The 23,410-nt window shown below is 48.3% G+C and overlaps 1 protein-coding gene across 1 annotated transcript; it reads left to right on the forward strand.

Annotated features, from left to right (window-relative positions):
* The first annotated feature begins 30 nt into the window (after window positions 1-30).
* Slc6a4 (solute carrier family 6 member 4) lies at window positions 31-20,691 on the forward strand. Its single transcript, XM_057775633.1, has 13 exons — window positions 31-370; window positions 3,249-3,383; window positions 3,480-3,699; window positions 4,276-4,414; window positions 5,375-5,509; window positions 5,866-5,969; window positions 6,547-6,674; window positions 7,630-7,742; window positions 8,336-8,467; window positions 9,579-9,678; window positions 11,371-11,471; window positions 15,709-15,876; window positions 20,020-20,691. The coding sequence occupies exons 1-13, from the start codon at window positions 31-33 to the stop codon at window positions 20,092-20,094; spliced, it is 1,890 nt and encodes a 629-aa protein (XP_057631616.1). The 3' UTR covers window positions 20,095-20,691.
* The last annotated feature ends 2,719 nt before the right edge of the window (window positions 20,692-23,410 follow it).

Consider the following 23,410-nt stretch of genomic DNA (forward strand, 5'->3'; position numbering starts at 1 on the left):
GGGCATCGGTATCATTTACTGACCAACAGGATGGAGACCACACCCTTGAATTCTCAGAAAGTCCTGTCAGCATGCAAAGACAGAGAGGACTGCCAAGGAAATGGTGTTCTCCAAAAGGGTGTCCCCACCCCAGGGGACAGGCCAGAGCCTGGCCAAATGTCCAATGGGTACTCTGCAGATCCCAGCACCAGTGCAGATGAAGCTACACACTCTATCCCAACAGCCACCACCACCCTGGTGGCTGAGATTCGCCAAGGGGAACGGGAGACCTGGGGCAAGAAGATGGATTTTCTCCTGTCTGTCATCGGCTATGCTGTAGACCTGGGCAACATCTGGCGTTTTCCCTACATATGCTACCAGAATGGTGGAGGTTAGTACCATGGGCCACCAGCAGAGGCTCTGACCCAGGGGTGGGTTGTTGGTCCTCAGGGGAGGCTGTAAGACAAGTCGTGTCTTTACTGTCCTGTGTGACTGCCAGGAGTCTGGGAATGTGAAACCTAGGCTTTCATGCTGCTCAAGTCTCCAGTTAGCCGAAAGCCTAAGGTAGCTTGTGTGGGGCCATCAGGTGGTGAAGCTGGACCTGAGCTCTCCCACACGGCCTTGGGTTTATAGCATCACTGTGCTTCACTTGTTGAAGGGCTTTCCTTCTCATCCTGCGTTAGTCAAGCTCCTGTTAGGGAGTCAGAAGCAAGGGAACACTCAGCACACTGTGTGCTCAAGTCCTGCTGGCAGAGTCCGAAGGTGTAAGGCCTTCGGGAGGAAACACGGGGAGGTGGCTGTAAGTCTCCAGACCTGCTGGGACTTTGGGTTTGCGTAAAATCAGAGAACGGCACTAGTTTAGGTCCAAAGTCTTAAGTTATCAGACTTGATGTGATCCGAGGCTGAGCTCAGCCTCGGTATGGCATTACTGCCAACCTAGAGCGTGAGCAGCTACAGTTACATCTCCTGTGTGTCGTGCATGCCTTGTCCTGCCCGTCTTAGTGAGCCTAAGACGCTAAGAGTAGTTTCATTGGTGACTGTATGCATGAGCTGGGGAGCCTGAGAGAGCACAGAGCAGACTGGGGGAGATGGGTGAGTGGGTACTGGGCTAAAAGAAATAGGTGTCAAATCAGTGGACATGTTTTGACAAGTTGTTTGAGAGGCAACTACAGTGAGATCTGGAGATGGGTCATTTATGTCACCCAGACTTCTGGGACCTAACATGAAGCTTCTTCATCTGTGGCTACAAAGGCAGTTCCTCGGGCCACGGGAGGTTGCAGAGCTCTTGCCTGGGAGGACTGGAAATCATATTCTCCCTCTCCCGTTTGGCAGGATGTTTAGCCTGAACCTTATATGAGAGCTGGATCCTTGGTGGCATTTCCTACTGTAAAGCCAACTGGGCAAATCCTTTGGATGAGTCGAGAGCCACCATCAAAACACAACGTGGTTTTGATTCTCAAGTTGGGTTTGTCAAAGTAACTGTAATTACATGGACCTTTCTGAGTCACACTGACTTTAGATTTTCAGGGGTGAAGCACTCTTTAGACAGGAAGGTTATCAGGCTAAATCTTGAGCTGCAGATGAGCGACCTTATTGTCCCATGAGAAACAACTGTTTTCAGCCAGGCTCTCAGACAGTGATGGTTTGCCAGGAGTTAGTCTGGCTCCGTGTAATTAGGGACATGCAGTCAAAATATCAGTGGTCAAGAGTCTGGAGTCATAGGTAATTCTGGGAAAGGATCCGGTTCCTAGACTCCGTGTGGATCACTGGGCAGTTCAGCACTGTGCCCACATCTGGACCTGGGGTGGACCCTCGAATCTGGAGGTCAATTTCCAGAGGCCCCTGTGACTCTGATGTGTGACTCTGCTGGCACCATCATCTGATGGGAGAGGAAATCAGAGCTCAGACAAAAGTGGAGGAGGCCCTTGCCATGGTGAACGTTATGTCTAATGGATACATTTACTGTGCTAGGCTTCTGAAAATCTAGGTTGTTTTTAACTTGTTTATGCCATGAGGACATTGTTCATACCTTCAAAGTACCCTGTCAGCTGGCCCCGAGATGGACTGATTTCTGGTGCAGTTAGGCTATTCTTTAAAAAAAATGCTGATTGTTGCAAAATATTTCACTTCCTCCCTCTGCTATTCTTATAACGTAATGGGTCACAAAATTGAACAGGCTAACTGCTAAGTTCTGCCTTGTATGAAACGCTTGCTTGCTTGGATAGCTAAGGCAACTGCTTGGATGTTTGTTATAAAACCTAGCCTTGCCAGCACCCAGACAGGATATGAGCTAATTTGGCTCCCCAAAATTATAACTGTGTAGGTTTTGCCTTTATAATTCTTTGGCTAACAGTAGCTACGGTCTTACCTGGAGAACTCTCTCTGGTTTGGTCCTGGTCAGATTCTTTTTAATAGAAAGCCTCTAATTTACTAAAACCCACACTTGAGTCAGATTGGTGACTCTCTAAACGGCCCCAAACCCATAACACTCCTGGCACCTGCTCCGTTGACTCCACCTACTCTCCCAGGCTCCTCTCTCTGTATTGTTCGCTTGGTTTGTCTTTTGCTCACTAGTTTTTGCTTCGATTTGCCCTGAGACAGTATCTGAGTTTCACTTCTTGTAGCTTCAGTGAAACACCAAGAAAAAGATAGTTTAAAGAAAAAGGGTCTGTTTGGCTCAGGGTGCTAGGTTACGGTCCATTACCACTGAGACTTCTAAATGGCAGGAACTTGAAGTCAGGAGCACGTGTGCAGGCTGGCTCAGGTAAGTGTCTCCTCAGTCCAGGGCCCAACCCATGAAGCGGTGCTACCTACCTTCAGGGTGGGGCTTCTGATCTCTGTGACCTCAATTAAGAAAGTGTCTCAAGGTCAACCCAATCAAGACTTCCTGGTGTGGTGGTCCACACCTTTGATCCCAGCACTCCTGAAGGAGAGGCAGGAAGATTTCTGTGAGTTTGAGGCTAGCCTGGGCTACGAAGTGAGTTTCAGGACAGCCAGGGCTGTTACACAGAGAAACTCTGTCTTAAAAAAACAAAACTCAAAACAAACAAAGCAAATGGAAGACTCCCTTTCTAGGTGACTCTACAATGTCAACAATCACGCTCACCAACCCGGACGGCTCACACTGGCTGGTACCCCACGGCTTTGTCTGTTGTCCCCTCTCACAAAGCACTGAGACCAGGCAGCCAACTGTGAGCACATCTCTACATCAGTGGGCTGATCGGGGACAGCTGTGGGCAGGAAGTAAAACTGTCTCCCTTCTGCCACAGGGGCCTTTCTCCTTCCTTACACCATCATGGCCATCTTTGGGGGGATCCCACTCTTTTACATGGAGCTTGCACTGGGCCAGTACCACCGAAACGGGTGCATTTCTATATGGAGGAAAATCTGCCCCATTTTCAAAGGTAACTGAGGGGCAGGGATGGGGGGAGGTAGGGTTGGGGCATGGGACTCGGGTCTGAGCTGCCCTGTGAGCCTGGCCTTTCTCGCCTGCTGTCCAGGGATTGGCTATGCCATCTGCATCATAGCCTTCTATATCGCCTCCTACTACAACACCATCATTGCCTGGGCGCTCTACTACCTCATCTCCTCCTTCACGGACCAGCTGCCCTGGACCAGCTGCAAGAACTCCTGGAACACTGGCAACTGCACCGAGTACTTCTCCCAGGACAACGTCACCTGGACACTCCATTCCACATCACCTGCTGAGGAGTTTTACCTGTAGGTACCTGGGAGGGAGGGCGTGGTCTGTTAAGGACAGCCATACCCCCCTGGAGCTTGGCATCTTAGGGGCCAGAAACTCTTCACCCCTCCCTTGGCAGACTCCTTTTAAAGTGCTTCATTAGCATGCATTAATTATACAGAACCGGTTCCATTGTGACATTTGCACACGTGGATAGAATGCATTTTGATTATATTTGTTCGTATCGTTATTAACTCCCACTTATCCCCTTCCTGCCTTGCTCCCCTTCTATGGCCATGTTTTTTCTTTATTCTTTCTGGTGACAAATGAGTTTAATGAATGTTGCTATGAGAAGCATGAGCAACTTGCGAGTGCTACACCACTGAAGAAAATGTCTTATCCCAGCAAACGCTGACCTCCTGCTCATGCCAGTTGGGAGGTTCTGGTTATAGACAGTGAAGTGGAGAGACGGAAGCTCCTGCCACCCAGGGCTCTTTCCGGATGATCAAGGCCCATTCCAGCCCTCCCCAGGCTCCTGCTGGTGTCCACTATTCCCTGGACGAGTCACGACCATGTGCTCAGGGGACTCTCACAGGCTCCTTCTGTCACTCCAGGCGCCACGTCCTGCAGATCCACCAGTCTAAGGGCCTCCAGGACCTGGGGACCATCAGCTGGCAGCTTGCTCTCTGCATCCTACTCATCTTCACCGTTATCTACTTTAGCATCTGGAAAGGAGTCAAATCATCTGGCAAGGTGAGGAGGACCCTGCTGCTGCTTGTCCTGGACTGCCCAGGACCCCCCAGTGTCACCAAGACTCAAGAACATTACCTCGGACAGCTACTGAGCAGGAGAAAGTCCAAAAACATTCTATGGAACTTTCTTCATCACATCTGTTAGAAGGTTCTAGAAATTAACCAGTATCATTTACATGTAAGCTCATCTAATTAAATGGAGGCACAGTTCAGCCCTTTATATTGGGAAATACATAGGGGCTGGAGAGGGGGCTCAGTAGGTGATGTTCTTCCCACAGAAGCATGAAGACTCGAGTGTGTGTCACCAACACTTGTGTAAAGGGCTGCATATAGTAGTACACGAGTGTGTGGCTGCAATCCCAGCATGGCAGGGAGGGCGTCAGGAGGCAGAGTTAGGAGGACCCCTGGACTTGCTGGCCAGTCAGTTTAACCCAATGGGTGAGCTTCAGGTTCAGTGAGAGCTCAAAAAGTCAGATGGAGACCAACTGAGAAAGGCATCCAGTGTCAACCTCGGGTCTCCACACATATATGTGGCTAATTCCACTGTTTGCTTCTGTCCCTACTGGACAGATGTGGAGCAGGCTTAGGGGTAGGGAGTCCTGGCAAGCAGTCAGATTGCTGTCGGCCAACTCTGAAGGCAGCGGGGTTTGGCTATTGCTGCTGCTGCTGTCTGTTTGCTTCTTAGAACAGCATCTCACTATGCAGCTCGTGCTGGCCAGGAACTCATAGGAATCCTCCTACCTCAGCGTCTCAAATGGCAGAATTACAGTAGTATGTTACACCCTGCTTTGGGCTTGAAGATACTGATCCTTCTTCCAGGCCATGCTGCCTCTTAAAGTGACAGAAAAATGCCCCCCCCCCCCCGAGGTCTTTATTCGTAAAAGACACCGCGACTTGTCTCCCTTCCTTGCTGTCTCTGGGACAATGTGGTAGTAACCTGTGTTTCTGTTCTTCATTCCAGGTAGTGTGGGTGACAGCCACCTTCCCTTACATCATCCTGTCTGTCCTGCTCGTGAGGGGGGCCACCCTTCCTGGAGCCTGGAGAGGGGTCGTCTTCTACCTGAAACCCAACTGGCAGAAACTCTTGGAGACGGGGGTGAGGAATGGAGGGAAAGTGTGCACTCACCAGGTTTTCACTAGAGAAAGCCAATTCTCTCAAATAGGACAATAGGGACAACTCAAATTGAATGTGCAAGTCTGCAATGATACTCTAGATCAGAAATGCAAGCACTAATAACACGTTCCCTTTCAGTGGCCTCAAGTCGCTAACTTTAAATGATAGGAAGAGAAATCACATGTATGTCACCAGAGAAGTGGCCATCCTTGTGACAGACCCGGAAACGGTGGCTTCTGCCCAGCGCATAGCCGCATGGAGGCCTGAGGGGGTGCTGGTTTGCTTGGCAGCAGCCCAGGTCTCACCCTCACCTTGGGCCCTCACCTGCTGTGTTTCAGGTGTGGGTGGATGCTGCTGCTCAGATCTTCTTCTCCCTCGGCCCGGGCTTTGGGGTTCTCCTGGCTTTTGCTAGCTACAACAAGTTCAACAACAACTGCTACCAGTGAGTACGTGGGATGCTGAGCGGAGCTTAGGGTGGAGTGATGGACAGACAGTCCAGGGAAGGCAATGGTCTCAAGCCCGTCTGGACCCACACCATGAGGGCATTGCCCCCAGAGGCATCGCAAGGCCGTGGCCATTCATCCATAGCCATAGTGCCCATTCCTGCTGTATCTTCACCCAGGCTAGTCAGAGGCTGAGAGAGTCTCCAGGATACTTCTGCTTTGCCTCTCCTGGTTGAAGTGGAGAAGTCTATGCTGTGATGTCTCACAGCAGGTCAGGCTCTCCACCTCCTCACCATGCTCTGTAGCTTATAGCTCTGTTCCTGCCTTACTCAGCCCTCCACGGGATGGAATTAAGGCTTGTGCTACAGTACCCAGTTTATGGCCCGTGTCTTAAGACATCTTCGACCTGCCTTCCCCACGCTGTATGTGGTTGCCATGGTGTCTGCAGATAGGGCTCTGGGAGATGTGGCGGTAGGTTGGGCATGGAGACTTGTTGCAGCAGAAGAGACACAGACAGGTGTTTCTTAGACTCCTGACCCCAGAAGTGTCTCAGGCAGCCTGGGGTTTTCATTCCAGAGACGCCCTGGTGACCAGTGTGGTAAATTGCATGACAAGCTTCGTCTCTGGCTTTGTCATCTTCACGGTGCTTGGCTACATGGCTGAGATGAGGAATGAAGAGGTGTCTGAGGTGGCCAAAGATGCAGGTAGGATCCAGGGTTCTGTTTATGGCTCCGATACACTTGGAAGCTCTAGACATAAGCAAACTTTTCAGAGATTTGAAAGAAACTTAATTGCCTCGGTGATTTCAGCTTAGCCATGCATTCAGTTCTCTTGGTGCCCAGTGCATGGTGGGCTTAAAACTATGGCTTGTATGAGAGCTTTAAAATCGGTGGGTTTGGGCACTGGGATAATCTCGTGTACGGTCCAGTCTTGTAGGCAAAAATCGACTGGTCCTTAGAACTTCCCTTGCAGAGAGAAAAGATTTAACTGATGGGGCCATGTTGTTTGTTTTCATTGGAAATAACTTAGCAGACATTTAGGGCAATGAGACCAAGTGGAGCACCAGGGCCTTGAGAAATGTTTGTATTTTAGCCCAATGCAGTGCTTTGGCCAAATGACAGCCTCCCTGGCTAACCATGAGGGTTTAAGAACATGTCTGTCACACTGTCAAAAGGACTTTAAGGACCTGGAATATGTAGGTCAGTGGTAGAGCACTTGCCTATGGTGTTCAGATGCTGGAGTTCACACCGTAGCACCCCCAAATGGAAAAAGAAGGGGTGAGTTAAAAATATCAGGAGGTCCTTATTCCCTCTCCTGCTGTTCTGGAGCTGAGGACATCACAAGGCACCGTGGATGTAACAGCCCTGGTCCTGACAATAAAACAGAATTGTCACAGGCTGAGCTTGAGTAGTCCCAGTCTTAAGCCCCTTCTATCTCCCGAATTGAAGACACCCAGTTTTCAAGGTGGATAATCTTCCCCCTGGCTTTGCAAACTGTCAGGCGTGGTGGGTGAAGAAGCCTTTGGTACTGAAAAAGCCCGATTCGGTGCATTCACTGTGGAGGGTGAGAACGGTAACCGGCGGCCTTAGCCCAGTTCTACTTGGCAATAGCTTGGTAGGCTGGGTCTCAGCGTCGCCTCCTCCTGTCTCCCCGTTCCAGGCCCAAGCCTCCTCTTCATCACATACGCGGAGGCCATAGCCAACATGCCAGCAGCCACCTTCTTCGCCATTGTCTTCTTCCTCATGCTCATCACACTGGGTTTGGACAGCACGGTGAGTAGAAACGGAAAGTGGTCTGGGAGGACGAGAGGAAAGGGAGCAGGAAGTGGCTAGACTCACTTCCTCCCACCCAAACCCTCCATGCTACTGCTTGCTGCCTCCTGGTAATTCCCCTCTCCCCCTCCTCTTCCCTTCTTCCTCCTCCGCTCCTTCCCATTCTGCCCCTGCCCGTCCACTCCTCTCAGCAATGGCACCTTTTGGTACAGCAGAGTTATAATTGGCGTAACGCAAAGAGCTCAGTGTGTGTAAATTCCTACTCCTCATGGCACCTAAAGGTATTAGTGTAGAGAGGGTATGGGCATTGTGCTGACCTTAGGACAACTAGTCTCTCCCAGACACACCAAATGCTGAAGTTCCAGATGCTGCAGTTCCTTGCCTGCACATCCTAAATGATGGGTTCTGCTGCCGGTATTGGTATTGGATGGAAATAGGCTTCACGGGCCATGTTCACGGGCCAGTGAGCAGGCAAATGAGTCTTGATGGGCTTGAATGTTCACTTGGTAGTCTTACCTCTCTTCCTGTCCTCAGTCCTTAAGGCACAGGCTTGTCCCAAGCCACCACTGTGACCATCTGCATGCATCTTTTAGTTTGCAGGCTTGGAAGGCGTGATAACAGCGGTGCTGGATGAGTTTCCACACATCTGGGCCAAGCGCCGGGAGTGGTTTGTGCTCATCGTGGTCATTACTTGTGTCTTGGGATCCCTGCTCACGCTGACTTCTGTGAGTACCAGGGCCTCTGGCTCCAAGTGGCCTCTGCTAGGGCACCAGGGCTCCACAAGCAGAGCGGATTCTTTCCTTCCACTTCCCATAATGTCCTCTCTTGGGGGCCTCCAGGGGTGTTGCTAGCACTATTTATTAAAAGGCTTATCAGGGGCTGAGGATGAGGCTAGTGTTAGGTTGCTTGCCTAGCATATTTTGAGGCCCTGGTTACAATTTTCAGCATCAAAAAATTTGTCACCAACAAGCTATTTCTGTGTTACCTGTTGGGAGATCTGTGTATAGCTTCGGGGGTGGCTTGGAGCCAGACTTAACATTTCACAACAGATCCAGCTGTGTTTCAGGCTCAGCAAAAATACCTGGAGAGAAATTAGGACTTGGCAGCCAAGACTAATCCAGTAAAGTGCACATCAGATAATGTGACATCATGGACTTGTGTACTCCTGGCTCAAGCCAGGACTTCAATGATTCCAGCATTTGCCAGGTCAGGTTAAGGGGCTGTAGAGATCTCGGAGGGGTCAGAAGTTAGACCAGGCTGGTCTTGAAGTCAGAGATCCACCTGCTTCTGCTTCCCAGGTGCTAGGATTAAAGGTGTGTGCCACCACCGCCAGACTTTCTCTTTCTCCCTCTCTCCCTCCCCCTCTCTTCCTCTCTCTCTCTGTGTCTCTCTAGACCAGGCTTTCTCTGCCTCCCAAGTGTTAGGATTAAGGGTGAGCACCACCATGCCCAGCTTCCAGGTTCAGTCTTTACAGTTGTGGGTTCTCCAAGGTCGAGCCTAGAAAGTATTCGGTAAGTTGAAAGTGGACAGAGAGGCCCTTTAGAGTTTGTCTCTTACAGTGTGGTGGGGAAAACAAGGATGAGCTAGGGGGCTGGAGGCTCAGTGGTAGAGCCTAGCATGCCCCAGGCTGTGGGTTCGATTTTGTGCTCCACGGTATGTAGGTGTCAGTAGGCACACATTCCAAGGCCACTCCACCTGACAGCCCTGGGGTTCTTAGACGGAGTGCATGGGAGAATCACCCACTCATCAACCTCTATTCAGAAGTTGCTGCAGGCCGTTGTAATGAGCGCTTGTATCTCGGAAGACTATTAACCACATGTGCAATCTCGTCCCCAGGGAGGGGCATACGTGGTGACCCTGTTGGAGGAGTATGCCACCGGGCCCGCCGTGCTCACTGTGGCACTCATAGAAGCCATTGCCGTGTCTTGGTTCTACGGTAAGAGGTCCCTTCCAGGGAGAATTCTTTCACTATTTCCCTCGGCCTGCAGGGAGAGGGCACTGATTTCATCGGAGGAGGGCAGGAAGGGGCAGCTGGCAGGTGTGAGCTCCTGAGTGTAAGCTGACCTCAGGGAGGCCTTTCTAGAGCAGCCCATCATCTCCCCCGCACTCCCGTGCTGTACCACAGTTTTCATACCCTTGAGGGAGAACATGGCTACTACCCTGATTTTTTATTTTAACATTTACACAGAAGAGAGAAGCTAGAGTCAGCCAGTTCTCCCGCAGTGGTGATTGAAGGCCTGATGTACAGTGCGTTGCTGTGAGTGCCTAGATTTCAGTTTCCCAAGCGAGACCCCTTTCCAGAGCACCGAGACAGAGTGAGCTTTGGCCCTTGTCCCCTAACCAGGCAAGAATGTTCTTGCTGCCTCTGCATTGGTAAATCTCCAGCTCACTCCCTCTGGTCCTGGAAGAAAAGGTACAGGAAGTGAGGGAAGTGAGCTGAGGTCTATTGGCAGAGATTCCATCAGCGCTGACATAGAGGTAGGAGAGGGTACAAGCAAAATGACCTGAAGAACACAAGTTCTTCATGTGTCTGTATGATCAAGAAGAAAACATCTCTTTGTGGAAATGCACTTGCTTTCCAATTTCTATGATCAATGGCTTTATTGTTATAGTCATCATGCACATTTCGAGGAAGAGGGGCGAGCACACAAATAAAGGATTTAAGTGCGTGCATGTGCGTGTGCATGTGTGCATATGTGTGTGTGTGTGTGTGTGTGTGTGTGCGTGTAGCAGCCTGCAGAGGCAGGATTTCCTGAAGCTGAACTTGTAGGAGGTTGTGAGTCCCCTCTTGTAGGTTCTGGGGACTGAATTCAGGGCTAATTCAGAGGACAGAGTTCAAAGTCACTGTGTAGACCTGCCCTAGGAACCAGAGACTTCTGGAGAAGGCAGCTGGAAGCACTCGCCCGCCTCATGCTTCAGCCATCAGTGGGCGTTGTCATTAGTGCCAGTAATCTCTTACAGAAGAACCTGGATCTTGACCTGACCTACGAGTGAGCAATACCGTAATTAAAACATTCCCTTGAAGAGCTGGAGAGATGGCTTATTGGTTAAGAGCTCTGATTGCTCTCACAGGGGACCTGGGTTTGATTCCCAGCACCCCACATGGTGGCTCACAACTGTTAACTCCAGTTCCAGGGGACCAGACACCCTCTTTTGGCCTCTTCTGTGGACATACATATACATGGTGCACAGACATATGTGGGGGCCAAACATGCATACACCTAAAATAAATCTTAAAAAAAAAAATCTCCTTGAAAGTTGCCAATGGATAGTTCAAGTTGGTCTCTGCAAGGCAGGCTTATCATTCCTAAATAAAATGACTTCCTTTCTACAATTAACACTATAATCAAATCCAGGCTGAGATCTTAGAAGGGCAGTATGGGCACTAGTGGGGATCTTGGCTCTCTCCCTAGCTGTCCATCAACTTCCTGGCTCTGTGAATTTTGCTTGCTATAAAAATTATTCAGTTTTGTAATGCACCCCTCCCCCCACTGTTCCATCTCCCTGGAGCCCCTCCTGTGGAGAAGAGCAAAGCGACTCCTCCAGCTCAGGGGGAACCCCCACTCCCATTCTTGCCAGCGCCAGTGCTGATCTGGCCTCAGTCACATTCTCCTTTGGGCGATTCTAGGCATCAGTCAGTTCTGCAGCGACGTGAAGGAAATGCTTGGCTTCAGCCCGGGATGGTTCTGGAGGATCTGCTGGGTAGCCATCAGTCCTCTGTTTCTCCTGGTGAGTTATCACTTCTGTCTTGTGGTTCCAGATATTTATTTATAAGAAATAAGGCCAGCCCGGGCGGTGGTGGCACATGCCTTTAATCCCAGCACTCGGGAGGCAGAGGCAGGCGGATCTCTGGGAGTTCGAAGCCAGCCTGGTCTACAAGAGCTAGTTCCGGGACAGGCACCAAAGCTACAGAGAGACCCTGTCTCGAAAAACCAAAAAAAAAAAAAAAAAAAAAAAAAAGAAAAAAAAAAGAAAAAGAAATAAGGCCAGGCAAAGATGGTGCACATGTTTAATTCCAAGCACTCGGGAGGCAGGAGCATCTCTGAGTTCGAGGCCAGCCTGGTCTCTAGGACAGCAAGGACTACAGAGAAACCCCGTCTTGAAAATCAAAATAAAAAGTGGTGCTGAAGTGTAGCACCGAGCCAGGAGGGCATACTGACTGAGGTTGTGCACCTCAGAGTTTTATAAACCCAGCACGTCTGTGTGGACAAAATCCTACCAAGAGACAAAAATAAACTAGTACCCCAAGAAGCCCCTCTGTGGGGGGCCTTCCAGGGGTCGTGGCCGCCACTGCTCACTTGGTTGACGTTGACCACTAGGGATCCAGCCGGTGCAGCAGAATCTAACAAGAACGACAGCATTTACTGAGCGGTAGGCCAACTGCACCAAACTTACAGTGGCTGCCCTTTGAATCTTTATGATCACTCTGAAAGGCGTTGGGGTATTTTGTTTGTTTTTAAAGACTGCCTCCAAATCAAATGTAGATTGATTTGGCCTGGAACTCTATACATAGGCTCGGCTGGCCTCATATGTGAGATCCTCCTGCCTCTCAAGAGCTGCTGCCTCAGGCATGAGCCACTGGCTTGTTGCTTCTGATCAGCATTTAAGGAAATTGAGGCTTAATGTCATTAAAGTCAGGTGACAAGCATTATTCAAGACCATGGAAAGACATACTGTATTTATTGCTCAGAAAAGCCCTGAGAGGGGTTCCTAGCAATTTCATACCAATTTTATATGCACCTTGAAGGGGGCACACATAAAGGTCCCCAAGTTCAGGACGAGTCAAAAGTAGAATTCATTTGTTGCCAAAGGACCTGGAATAGAAAGTTGAGTTCTAAGGGTGGCTCGTGACGTGTTTAGTCGTCACTGCACCTTGTTATGTGTCCCCGCCGCCTCCTCTCCAAGTGTCTCTACTGCCCAGAGATAGATCATACCCTAGTAACTTCTCAGGTGCGTACTGAGTGAGGCAGCCTGGGCTAAATCACTGGGGACTGCTTCTCAGTTTTTTCACTTATATATAACTTTATTGGTAGGGGTCATTTTTAATCCTTTGGAGAAAAAAAAACAAGGTTATATGATTCCATTAACCAACTCAGCTTATTGAGGGCATCTGGGCCACGCCAGAGGTCTCAGGCCTGCAGCACACAGCCTCTCTTCATCTCTTCATCTCTCTTTCTGACATTCTTGAGAGTCTTTGCTGCTCCCAACCGCTAACACATCTTAGGACTAAGAGGGTTTTTGTTGTTTTCTTGACAGAGTTTCTCTGAGTAACAGTCCTGACTATCCTGGAACTTGCTTTGTAGACCAGGCCTGCCTGTCTCCCAAGTGTGCGCCACCGTGCCCGGCAGGATTAAGTTTTGTATGATGGTCCAGTTGTTGCTATCTTTGCTTTGCTTCTGTGGCACTGCATGTGTCTCTGTTCCCAGAAGCCTTCCTGACTGCTCTAGATTCCACAAGTTTCCGTAAACATTCGTCCCTAGCAGCAAACTTCCCAGCCCAGTAGCTCCAGTGCTGGCCCACGCTCTAGAGCAAACATGCGGAGACCCTTGTGCCGACCCTGGCTTGTGCACTTTCTTAGGTTTAAGTCCCAGATTACTTTGTCAGCTCTTTGTTCATTTGATGCTTTTAGCCCAAATCAAAACTTTTTTTTTTTTTTTTTTTTTTTGGTTTTTCGAGACAGGGTTTCTCTGTGGTTTTGGAGAACTTTTTTATTTTTTAACAAAGTTTGCTGGTCTTGAACTTAGCCCAGGAAATCCTCTCGCCTCAGCTTTTCAAGTAGTGGGGGCTGCAGCTGTACACCACCAGGTTGTCTGTCCATTCCTTAAAAATCCATCTGTCTTTGTTTGTATGCACAGGGTCTCATTCTCTAGTCCTACCTGGCCTGGAACTCGTCATGCAGATCCAGGTTAGCCTCAAACTCACATCAATCCCCCTGCCTCTGCAGTGCTGGTGTTGAAGGCAAGTGCTCATACACCTGGCAAAGTTTCAGCTGCTTTTCTAGGAAGAGGTTTGGACTGAGTCTCTGGGTTCACTGTGAGCAGAAGCTACGGCCCTGACATACATAATTAGCCTGAATTAATACCTTTGCTTCTTGATAATCTACTTAAACTCTTTCATTTGTTTCTCAGAGGAAGAAGTCACGTTAGATGAATGTCATAGGGCAGAGACATTTTTTCTTATGTGCTTTCTTATTCCCCATCCAACAAGGAAGCAGTGTCCAGGCCCAGCCTGGGGTGAGGCGAGTGAGACACACCAGGGAACATAAAACACATCAGTATGCAAGATAAATACTATTTCAATGCAATGCCACATTAATGCAGAAAATCTGTATAAAAATATTTTATCAGACTCTGGCCCTGGTCCCTGAGCCTGTGTGACTCACCTCACTCGCCTAACCCCAGCCTGTCCCCATTGGGTCCTGTATCTGACAGATTACGTTAAAATATTTGGGCTCCCCCTTAGATATGAGGTCTCTTCATCTGCTTCATTCTTGTCTGGGTCTAGAGACCTTGGGTTTGTTTGTTTCTGGAGGCTCATGGTCAGCACTCATGTAGAGACCAGGGCAGGCATACTACACCAACCCAGGGATGTTCACGTCTCTCTTCCAAAGGTCGGTGCTCTCGTGCCCCAGGGAGAGGTGGCAAATCTGCATTCCAAGTCTACGTGGAATAAACAGGTCTCCTGCTCAGAGCTTTATAGGGATGTTCTTTATAGTGAATTACTAAAAACATTCTTTTTTCACTGAAACCAAGTTACAAAAAAAGATAGAAAAAGAAGAAAAGGAAAGAAAGAAAGAAGAAAGAAAGAAAGGAAAGAAGGAAGGAAGGAAGGAAGGAAGGAAGGAAGGAAGGAAGGAAGGAAGGAAGGAAGGAAGAAAGAAAGAAAGAATAGATTGCTTGAGAAAATAAGCTGGGCTTAGTGAGGGAGTCCTGGTGAGCTCGATTCCCAAACATGACAGCAACATAGCCCAGTTCTGTCAAAGATCGCTCCTGAATGGATTGTCCCCTCCCCAATCCCAGCTACTCTCCTCAGTAGCCAGGGCCGGGGCTGAGGAGCCTGTGTTAGGTTTGTGACTGAGGGGCTCTGTTTTTGAAGCCCTCCTCCTGGACACAGGCTCCGCAGAAGGATGTGTGCTTTGCAATTTCCCATTTTATTACCTGCAGACAAAGGAAAAACAGATATAAATAGATGTTTAACCACACGAGTAATTTACATTAGTGTCTTCTTTATGAGCTTGAAGTACTAAAATAAAATTAAATCAAGAGCAATAGTGATTTCGGCACAGCGGTTTCTAGACAAAAGCCAACACTGATGCTCACTCTGGAAACCAAACTGAAAATACAAAAATTATAAGTTGGGTGGGTGTTAAAGGAGATTTGAAGTTCTCATCAAAAATTTCAAATTTTTCTCAAGTAAAAAATGCGTGAAGCTGCTCTCCCACTTCCACTGTTCCTTTCAAGGAGGGCCTGTAGCAGACGGTCGCTAGTGTCCAGACGAGTCCTTGCTGATTCATTCTTATTGAAACCCCAGGCTGCAGAGCCGCACAGAGAGCAAAGGTGGGAAGGAGCATGGCCCTGAGCAGAACACGTCTCAGTTCTCTCTCCCAGACGGAAGGCGCTGCCCTCTGACCTAAAACAGTCAGCAAATGTCAGCTGTGGCAACAAAGCAGAGACAAGCAGAGAGGCTGCCCAAGTTGTCTGTCTCTTTGCTGTCCAGTCCCAGTGGGTGCCAGTCTCTTCTCCTCGGCAGAAGGAGGCGCTCCATCTCCCTGACTTTGGGGATAACTGTAGGGATGCTGTAATTTCCACAGTAGGCCCTGAGGTGAAGAAACCCAGCAAGGAGCATACCTGTTTTTCTGTTTAGTGGTGAGAAATTCAATCTAGGATATACCCCCAGTAGAAGGTCAGATTTGGTCTTTGGTGTTTGTGGTCTCAAGATTTTCACTGTCTCTTGGAATTTGTCTTAGTTCATCCTTTGCAGCTTTTTGATGAGTCCACCCCAGCTGCGGCTTTTCCAATACAATTATCCTCACTGGAGCATTGTCTTGGGCTACTGCTTAGGGACGTCTTCTATTATCTGCATCCCTACATACATCGTTTATCGGCTGATCAGCACTCCAGGGACGCTGAAGGAGGTATGTCCCCACTAATGAGTGTGTGTGTGTGTGTGTGTGTGTGTGTGTGTGTGTGTGTGTGTTTAGCAGGATAATTGGGAAGAAAGGAATGTTCTTGTTCTGTCTTATTCAAAAGATAAAATCTACCAAAGGCTCTTTGTCTTATATATTCATAAAGTTTCGCCGGGCCTACATAGTGAGTCCCTGTCTCTCTGTAGCTTTGGAACTGTCCTGGAACTAGCTCTTGTAAACCAGCTGGCCTCAACCTCACAGATCTGCCTACCTCTGCCTCCTGAGTGTTGGGATTAAAGGTGTGGCCACCATGCCTGGTGCCATAGCCATTTCTCTCACATCAGTGTGCCAAGTACTATTTTGAAGAACATCACAAAATAAGAATGTTACAGTAACAATTTTAGCCTAAAACACTGTCACCCCCCCCCCCCCCAACGAAGTTGGATATCAAAGTTGTGGCTCAGGCCATTGGAGTAATTTTCCGCCATATTAGAAATGATTATTTCTGTCTGAATATCAAGTACCTAACAATTTCTATAAGATGCAAACTTGCCAAAGTGTCTGCCTATAGGTCGTCTCATTTTGCTCTCCAGAGACCTTGGGAGGCAGACGGGCACAGGTGCTATAGACGGACGAGAACACCGACCGTGGGAATAACCTTGTCTAAGTCATTATTTCAGTGACTTGTCCGAAGACAACGCAGCTCAGGGACTCGCCAGATCTTCTGACTCTTTGGCCAGTGTTTTTTGTATTTTTAGGTGCAGTTTCTTTTTTCTGAGCAGATCGTTTGCTAGTGTAGAAATCAGTGTTAAAAGTTAGGGACAGAATAGTGGTCATTCTCATGCCACGCTGCCGGCGTTAGTGGTCAACTACTAAGATTTATGGCAGTGTGCCTTCACTTCCTCAGAACCCAAATGTCTGAGATGTTATTTGTTCAGCTGTGTGTCTGCCACAGAATACTGTGTATTTATTGTACACAGTGACGAGTGTCACACCAGGAGAGGCTTAGGTCCACTGTTGTGTTTGCAGAGGGAGAGCTCAGAGGTGAAGGGGACCCACCACGGGAAAGCGGGAGGCTCTTGAGAACCCAGGTGAACTAGGCTGGGTTCGGATGAGCAAAACTTCTCTACTGAATCGGCCATCACAGCAGCACGCTCAGACATTTCATGAGAGAGCACAAGACAGACATCTTTTTCTGAGAACAACCGATTCCTTTCTTTTTTTTTTTTTTTTTTTTTTTTTTTGGTTTTTCGAGACAGGGTTTCTCTGTGGCTTTGGAGCCTGTCCTGGAACTAGCTCTTGTAGACCAGGCTGGTCTCGAACTCACAGAGATCCGCCTGCCTCTGCCTCCCGAGTGCTGGGATTAAAGGCGTGCGCCACCACTGCCCGGCTCCTTTCTTTTTCTAAGTAGGAAAAATAAACTCGAGGTGAAGGAAACTCAGTTCTTGAAAATTTCTACAATGGCAACCAAAGCCCCCCTATGACCTTCCCTCCCAGAGAGGACCAGACAGTTGCTTCCTGAACTCCATTTCTATCTGCAGAGCCATTAAGTTTCTTCCTCCAGGCGACTATTTAGTGATGGTTAAGAAGATCCAAGACCTCTGTTGCTTCACACGGAGGCCAGGGTCAGCAGCAGGAGCTCCAGGCTAACAAATGTCAGTAATTTGTCACAGGCTGCACCCCAAATCCTGGCTGTCTTTCTTGCCAATTTTCAGTTACAAGGAAGTGTCACCCAAAAAAGTGTGAAGGAGCTCAACCCCCTTGGCAGTAGGTGAGATGACAGAGCCATCTTCACCACGGGCCACCAGATGGGAGACAGTAGGTTTCCAGGAAGCAGCTGATAAAGGCCAAGGAATGCTAAGGAGAGGATTTAGTCAGCCATTAAAGCACTCACCTCCGGGCCTTGGGGCCTTGGCTTCCCATCAGAAGAACGTGTTCTAAGGGGAGGGTGTCCATGGAGCAGCAACAATGACCCCCGCTGGGCAGAAAAACTAGAGAACACATTGCTCTCCTTTACATGGGACATCTCAGACACCTTTTCTGTCCTTGTGTGTATTAATGCAAGTGGTCAAGCATGCCATGATTGTTTCCCAAGTACCCCTAGGAAAATAGAAATCTGTTTTTTTTTTCTTAAGAGAGAGGATTTTTATTCTAAAACAAAATCTTACTATGTAGCTCAGACTAGCCACCATATCTATCTATGTAGGAATTTTTAAGTAATTATTTGTTAATTGCCAGATTTGACAGAAGCATTCTGGGAGGAAGGGAGGTTCTGTATAAAATTCTGGTTTGGTTACAAAAAAAAAAAAAGACAAACAGGTAAATACATGAGAAAAGTAAATGTCTGAACTCTGCTGGTCACATCCAGATGCTTCTGGCCTTATGAGATTAGATCCTGATAAACCCATCAGAAATTGAAAATATCATTAAGTAAAAAATACAATGAATATGCCTAACCTCCTGAACATCATAACCTAGCAACACAGCACAGTACTGTTTTTCTCATGACCACTTGGCTGGCAGGGAGCAGTGGCTGGTTGCCACTACCTGGCATCAGGAGAGAGCAATGTCACTAGCTTTGGAAAAGATCAGAATTCGGACCAGAGTTTCTCCTGAAAGGATATCCCTTTTGCATCATCAGAAAGGAAAAATGGTTTGTAGTGACCCACTGTCAGCTGGGGACCACCTGTAGTGACCCATCGCCAGCTGGGGACCGCCTGTAGGGACCCATCGTCAGCTGGGGACCACCTGTAGTGACCCATCGCCAGCTGGGGACCGCCTGTAGGGACCCATTGTCAGCTGGGGACCGCCTGTAGAATAGTAAAATAGAGCGAGTGCAGGCACTAGTAGCCTGGAAGGCTCAAGGCTGGGGTCATTAACTGACTAAAGACATCATTCCGCGCGATGGTGGCGCACGCCTTTAATCCCAGCACTTGGGAGGCAGAGGCAGGTGGATCTCTGTGAGTTCGAGACCAGCCTGGTCTACAGAGCTAGTTCCAGGACAGGCTCCAAAGCCACAGAGAAACCCTGTCTTGAAAAACAAAAAACAAACAAACAAACAAAAAAAGACATCATTGGAGAGCCGGGCGGTGGTGGCGCACGCCTTTAATCCCAGCACTCGGGAGGCAGAGGCAGGCGGATCTCTGTGAGTTCGAGGCCAGCCTGGTCTACAAGAGCTAGTTCCGGGACAGGAACCAAAAGCTACGGAGAAACCCTGTCTCGAAAATCAAAAAAAAAGACATCATTGGAGAAAGCCATTGGCCACACTATGGTAACAGGAGGTGACACCATGGTAACAGGAGGTGGTCTCTAATGAGCACATGTTATGAAGATTTCAGCAATGCTCCATTCTTAGGTTAGCTGATTACCATTTTGCAGAAGGCCGGGGTCTAGCAAAATTTGAGATCAATAATAGTCTGGTGGTCTGGCTCTTCCCACCAAGCTAGATGAGTTAAACTGGAGGAGCCTACATAGCCGGGAACTGATGTCTGAAAGTCATCTTCCGACTTCCACGTACGCACTGGCGTATATGTGCCTACCCACAGTTACACACAACTAAATAGTATCTAAGCCTGGTGACATGGGGGAGTCAGCCAAAAGGCTAGCCGTCCACATAGCAAAGGGGTGGGGCAAACGAGCCAGTTTTCTTTATAATGTCATTTGCTGGGCTTGCCTCTCCCACACGCTTTAATTACTCTTTCCTGTGTATCATAACTCCACTTACCACTAATCCTAATTATATTTTTATCTAGTCAACAATAGCTTACAACAAGGTAAGGGGTGGGATTCCATGGCTCATGGCACTGGGCACTATGGCCAAGAGGACGGTGAACTGAAATTCAGTCTGTCTGTCCCCAAGTTCAGTGTGGCTCTGACAAGTCTGTGGCGCTATGGCCAGCCAGGTGCTACTGAAGGATTATTTCCTCCCGTTAGCATCACAGTGATGCTTCTACTGGCGCTACAGATGCGTGTAGTTCTCCACTCTGCCATTTTTAGCCACATTAGAGAAGTTGAGAATTTCTCTTTTAAAGGCAGTGAGGCTATTCCAACTTACTATAAAATGTCATTAAAATACTATTCATTGTTTTAATATTAATGCTGGAATATCTTTTCAAACAAGATTTTATAACCCTTGCATTTCCTTCCCAACAGCGCATTATTAAAAGTATCACTCCTGAGACACCAACGGAAATTCCCTGTGGGGACATCCGCTTGAATGCCGTGTAACACACCAGAGAGGAAATGGCTTCCCAGCCACCTCTCTCAGCTCTGACAAACCCCACCTCGACTTCTCCCCTCTCAGCCAAGCCTGATGATGTAAGATCTTTCTTCCTGGAGACAGTCTTAAAGACTACGGTGCCCAGACTCTTGTGGATTCCAGCCACTTCTTTCCATGAAATCTCTCAGACATACTGCCTCATGGCCGCACCACAGCGGAACTGGCCTCTCTGGGACATGTGAGGGAGCGTAGGGGGTGATGAAGACATCAGTTAGTGTTAGGTTTAGAACTGAGTCTGTGAAAGTCTCCTGTATCATTTCTTCTAGTAAAATCCTATTATCTCACATCTGTGTGCTTCGAAAGCCTTCATTGTCCATGAATGCAGAAACCATCTAAGAGAATACAGGGTATCGTGTTAGCCATATTTTCTCAGTAGCGTAGAATGCTATAGCTGGACTCTACTAGAACCTTCTAACCCACGTGCTGCTGTGAAACCAAGGAAGGAGAGGGAAGGATGCTGACTGAACAAAGGATGTGTATCTGTGAACTGTTGTGCCTGTACATTGTTGTGTCTGTGTGCTTACACCCGACACCCCGGGCTCATTACAAACTATATCCGCCTCCTCTAATTTTTCTTACATTAAACAAATTCTACCTACTTTATGTGTACCATTGTGTATGTGTTTTTAGAAGCGTGTTCTGCTACCATCTTTTCCAGTGACAACCCAGTGTTTGGCGCCTGCTCTTTTCACCATCTTCTACACACACACACACACACACACACACACACACGGTTAAACATTGAGGCTAACGTTCCGTGAGCAATCCTGGCCTGTCCAGGAACAACTGGGAATCTGAGTTAGCTTTAAAAGTCTCAGGAAACCGCATCAAAAACTCTTCATTAAACCATTATGAAGAAGACAGTGGGATGGCTCAGCAAGTAAAGTCACGTGTACATAAGCCTGGTGACTTGAGCTCAATCCCTGAGACCCGCATAAAGGTGGGAGGAGAGAACCAACGCCACCAACTTGTCCTCTGACCTCCACACATGCACTGCACACATGCCTTTCCCATCATATGCACTCATGCATTAATAAATAATTACAAAGAGACGCTCCCCATAGAATGAAACGGCAAATCAAGCAAGAAGAAAAAATGGGATTCAAGAAAAAGTAAAACTCAAACATCAACCTGGAAGAACCAAAATATTGAGCTTTCTATTCCTGAAATGTAGCGAGCTGCGTGAAGCCACACCTGATGGCAATGTAGAGAGCTGCGTGGAGTCGCACCTGATGGTGCTGGCTCCCGCCCTCCGCAATCCCGAAAGCGAGTGCTCTCTGTGATAATCAACTCCTATGGCTAAAGCCTGACTTATGCTATTATCATGCAATGACTGTCAGCTGCTTGCATATGCGTGGACCTATGGGCAGTGCCCACCTGGCAATCTGAGGTTGGCGGCCCAGGCCTACTTAAGGGCTGGGAGAGAGGGGGAGAGGGAGAGAGAGAAGGAGAGAAAGAGAAGGAAGCTGTGAATAAAGTCCTGGAATAAACTGCAGTGAGAAGAGCTCCGGTGGTCCCGTCATCCTTGCTGGACAAGGGGGGCCGCGACACTGAAAGGTAAATGCTGGGCTAGAAGTGAAGAACTAGGAGATTAAGTAAGGAATTAAGTCATCTTTGAGATGGAAGAAAAAGAAGCCACCAAGTTAGAGGATCATGGGGTCTCAGAGCTAGAGGAGGGATGAAAAGAAAATTCAAGGACAAGGATAAGAAATCTCAGATAGTTCAAGATGAAGTGAAGAAAACAGGCAGGAGGACCGAGAGATCTACGGGAAGGAGGGAGAGAGGCGGAAGGGAGTCTCAGTGTTATGTGAAACAGGACTCAGCTTCTCAGCCTCTTACTGTGGAAGACAAAGCAGGAAACAGAAATAACCAGGCATGGCTTGAGGACTGATTGATTTGGTAGTGAATTCTGAGTCAGTGAAAGGAAAGGCAGGAGGAAGAGGGGAAGAAGGAAGAAAAAGAGGAAGGGAGAAGGGGGAGGAAGGCACGGAAGTGCAGGGGGAGGGAGATGGGGGAAGAGGTAGATCAGCAGAGGCTATTTCTCAGACTAAGAATAAGGTGGCCTTACATGAATTTAAAGAAATTCCCTCTAGTTATTTGGTTTGCGACTCTGGGAAGAAAAAGTTGGCAAAGCGACAGAAGGAACACAGAACACAGGAGGAAGAAAAAACAGGCATTGGAGTGCCCACCCTAACCTGGCTCTTGACTTCTCTCTTGAAATCACTAGCAACACAGAACGGAGATCCTAAAAAGCATTCATGTACAAATTCAAGTATTCTCATACGCCATCCTGATTTTAAGGAACACAGAGAAACACGACACTCAGCAAAGAAAGGCTTTCAGCCTAGAATCCTGTATCCAGTCACACTGACATTTAATTTTGTGAATAAAAAAAGGTAAGTTTTGTTATTGGGGGGAAAAAAGTAAAATCAGAAAACGAACTTCAGGGCTGGAGAGATGGCTCAGCGGTTAAGAGCACTGCCTGCTCTTCCAAAGGTCCTGAGTTCAATTCCCGGCAACCACATGGTGGCTCACAACCATCGGTAATGAGGTCTGGTGCCCTCTTCTGGCCTGCAGGCACATACACTGACAGAATATTGTATACATAATAAATAAATAAATATTAAAAAAAAGAAAACGAACTTCATATCTCACATTGAGAGGATGTGAAGGGAACAGTACCCGAACACTAGTCACGGTAAAGGCCTCACGGCTCAACTGGATAAGATTTAGAATAGTCAAGGAGACAAACACCTAGCGGTGGCAGTGAGGAAGACCCACCCTCAGCATGGGCAGCACCGTTTCTTTTGCTTGGGAGCCAGACTGAATAAAAAGAGAGCCTATCTATCTCCTTGTCCCTTTACACTAGTTGTTGGCACCGCCACGCCTCCCGCGCTCTGAAGGACTGCTCTCTGGCCACGCCTCCCCCTATGGCCACGCCTCCCCCGCTCTGATGGGCTGCTCTCCCTGGCCGCGCCTCCCCCGCTCTGATGGACTGCTCTCCCTGGCCACGCCTCCCCCGCTCTGATGGACTGCTCCCCCCACCCCCTCTGCCAGGCCTCCCTCACCACATCGGACTGCACTCTCAAACTATAAACCCTCCCTACTTTAAGGTGCTTTGTAAGCTACTTGGTAAGAGCAACAAGAAGAGTCATAAAAAGGATATATTTACAAACTTGAACCATGTAGCCTTCAGAGTGCAGGAAAGAATCTTGTCAATGCAATCTTGGACAGGAAAGTAATAGAAACCCCGGGAGAGGAGAA

Source organism: Chionomys nivalis, chromosome 7 (genome assembly GCF_950005125.1).
Source record: "Chionomys nivalis chromosome 7, mChiNiv1.1, whole genome shotgun sequence".
NCBI classification, from domain to species: Eukaryota; Metazoa; Chordata; class Mammalia; order Rodentia; family Cricetidae; genus Chionomys; species Chionomys nivalis.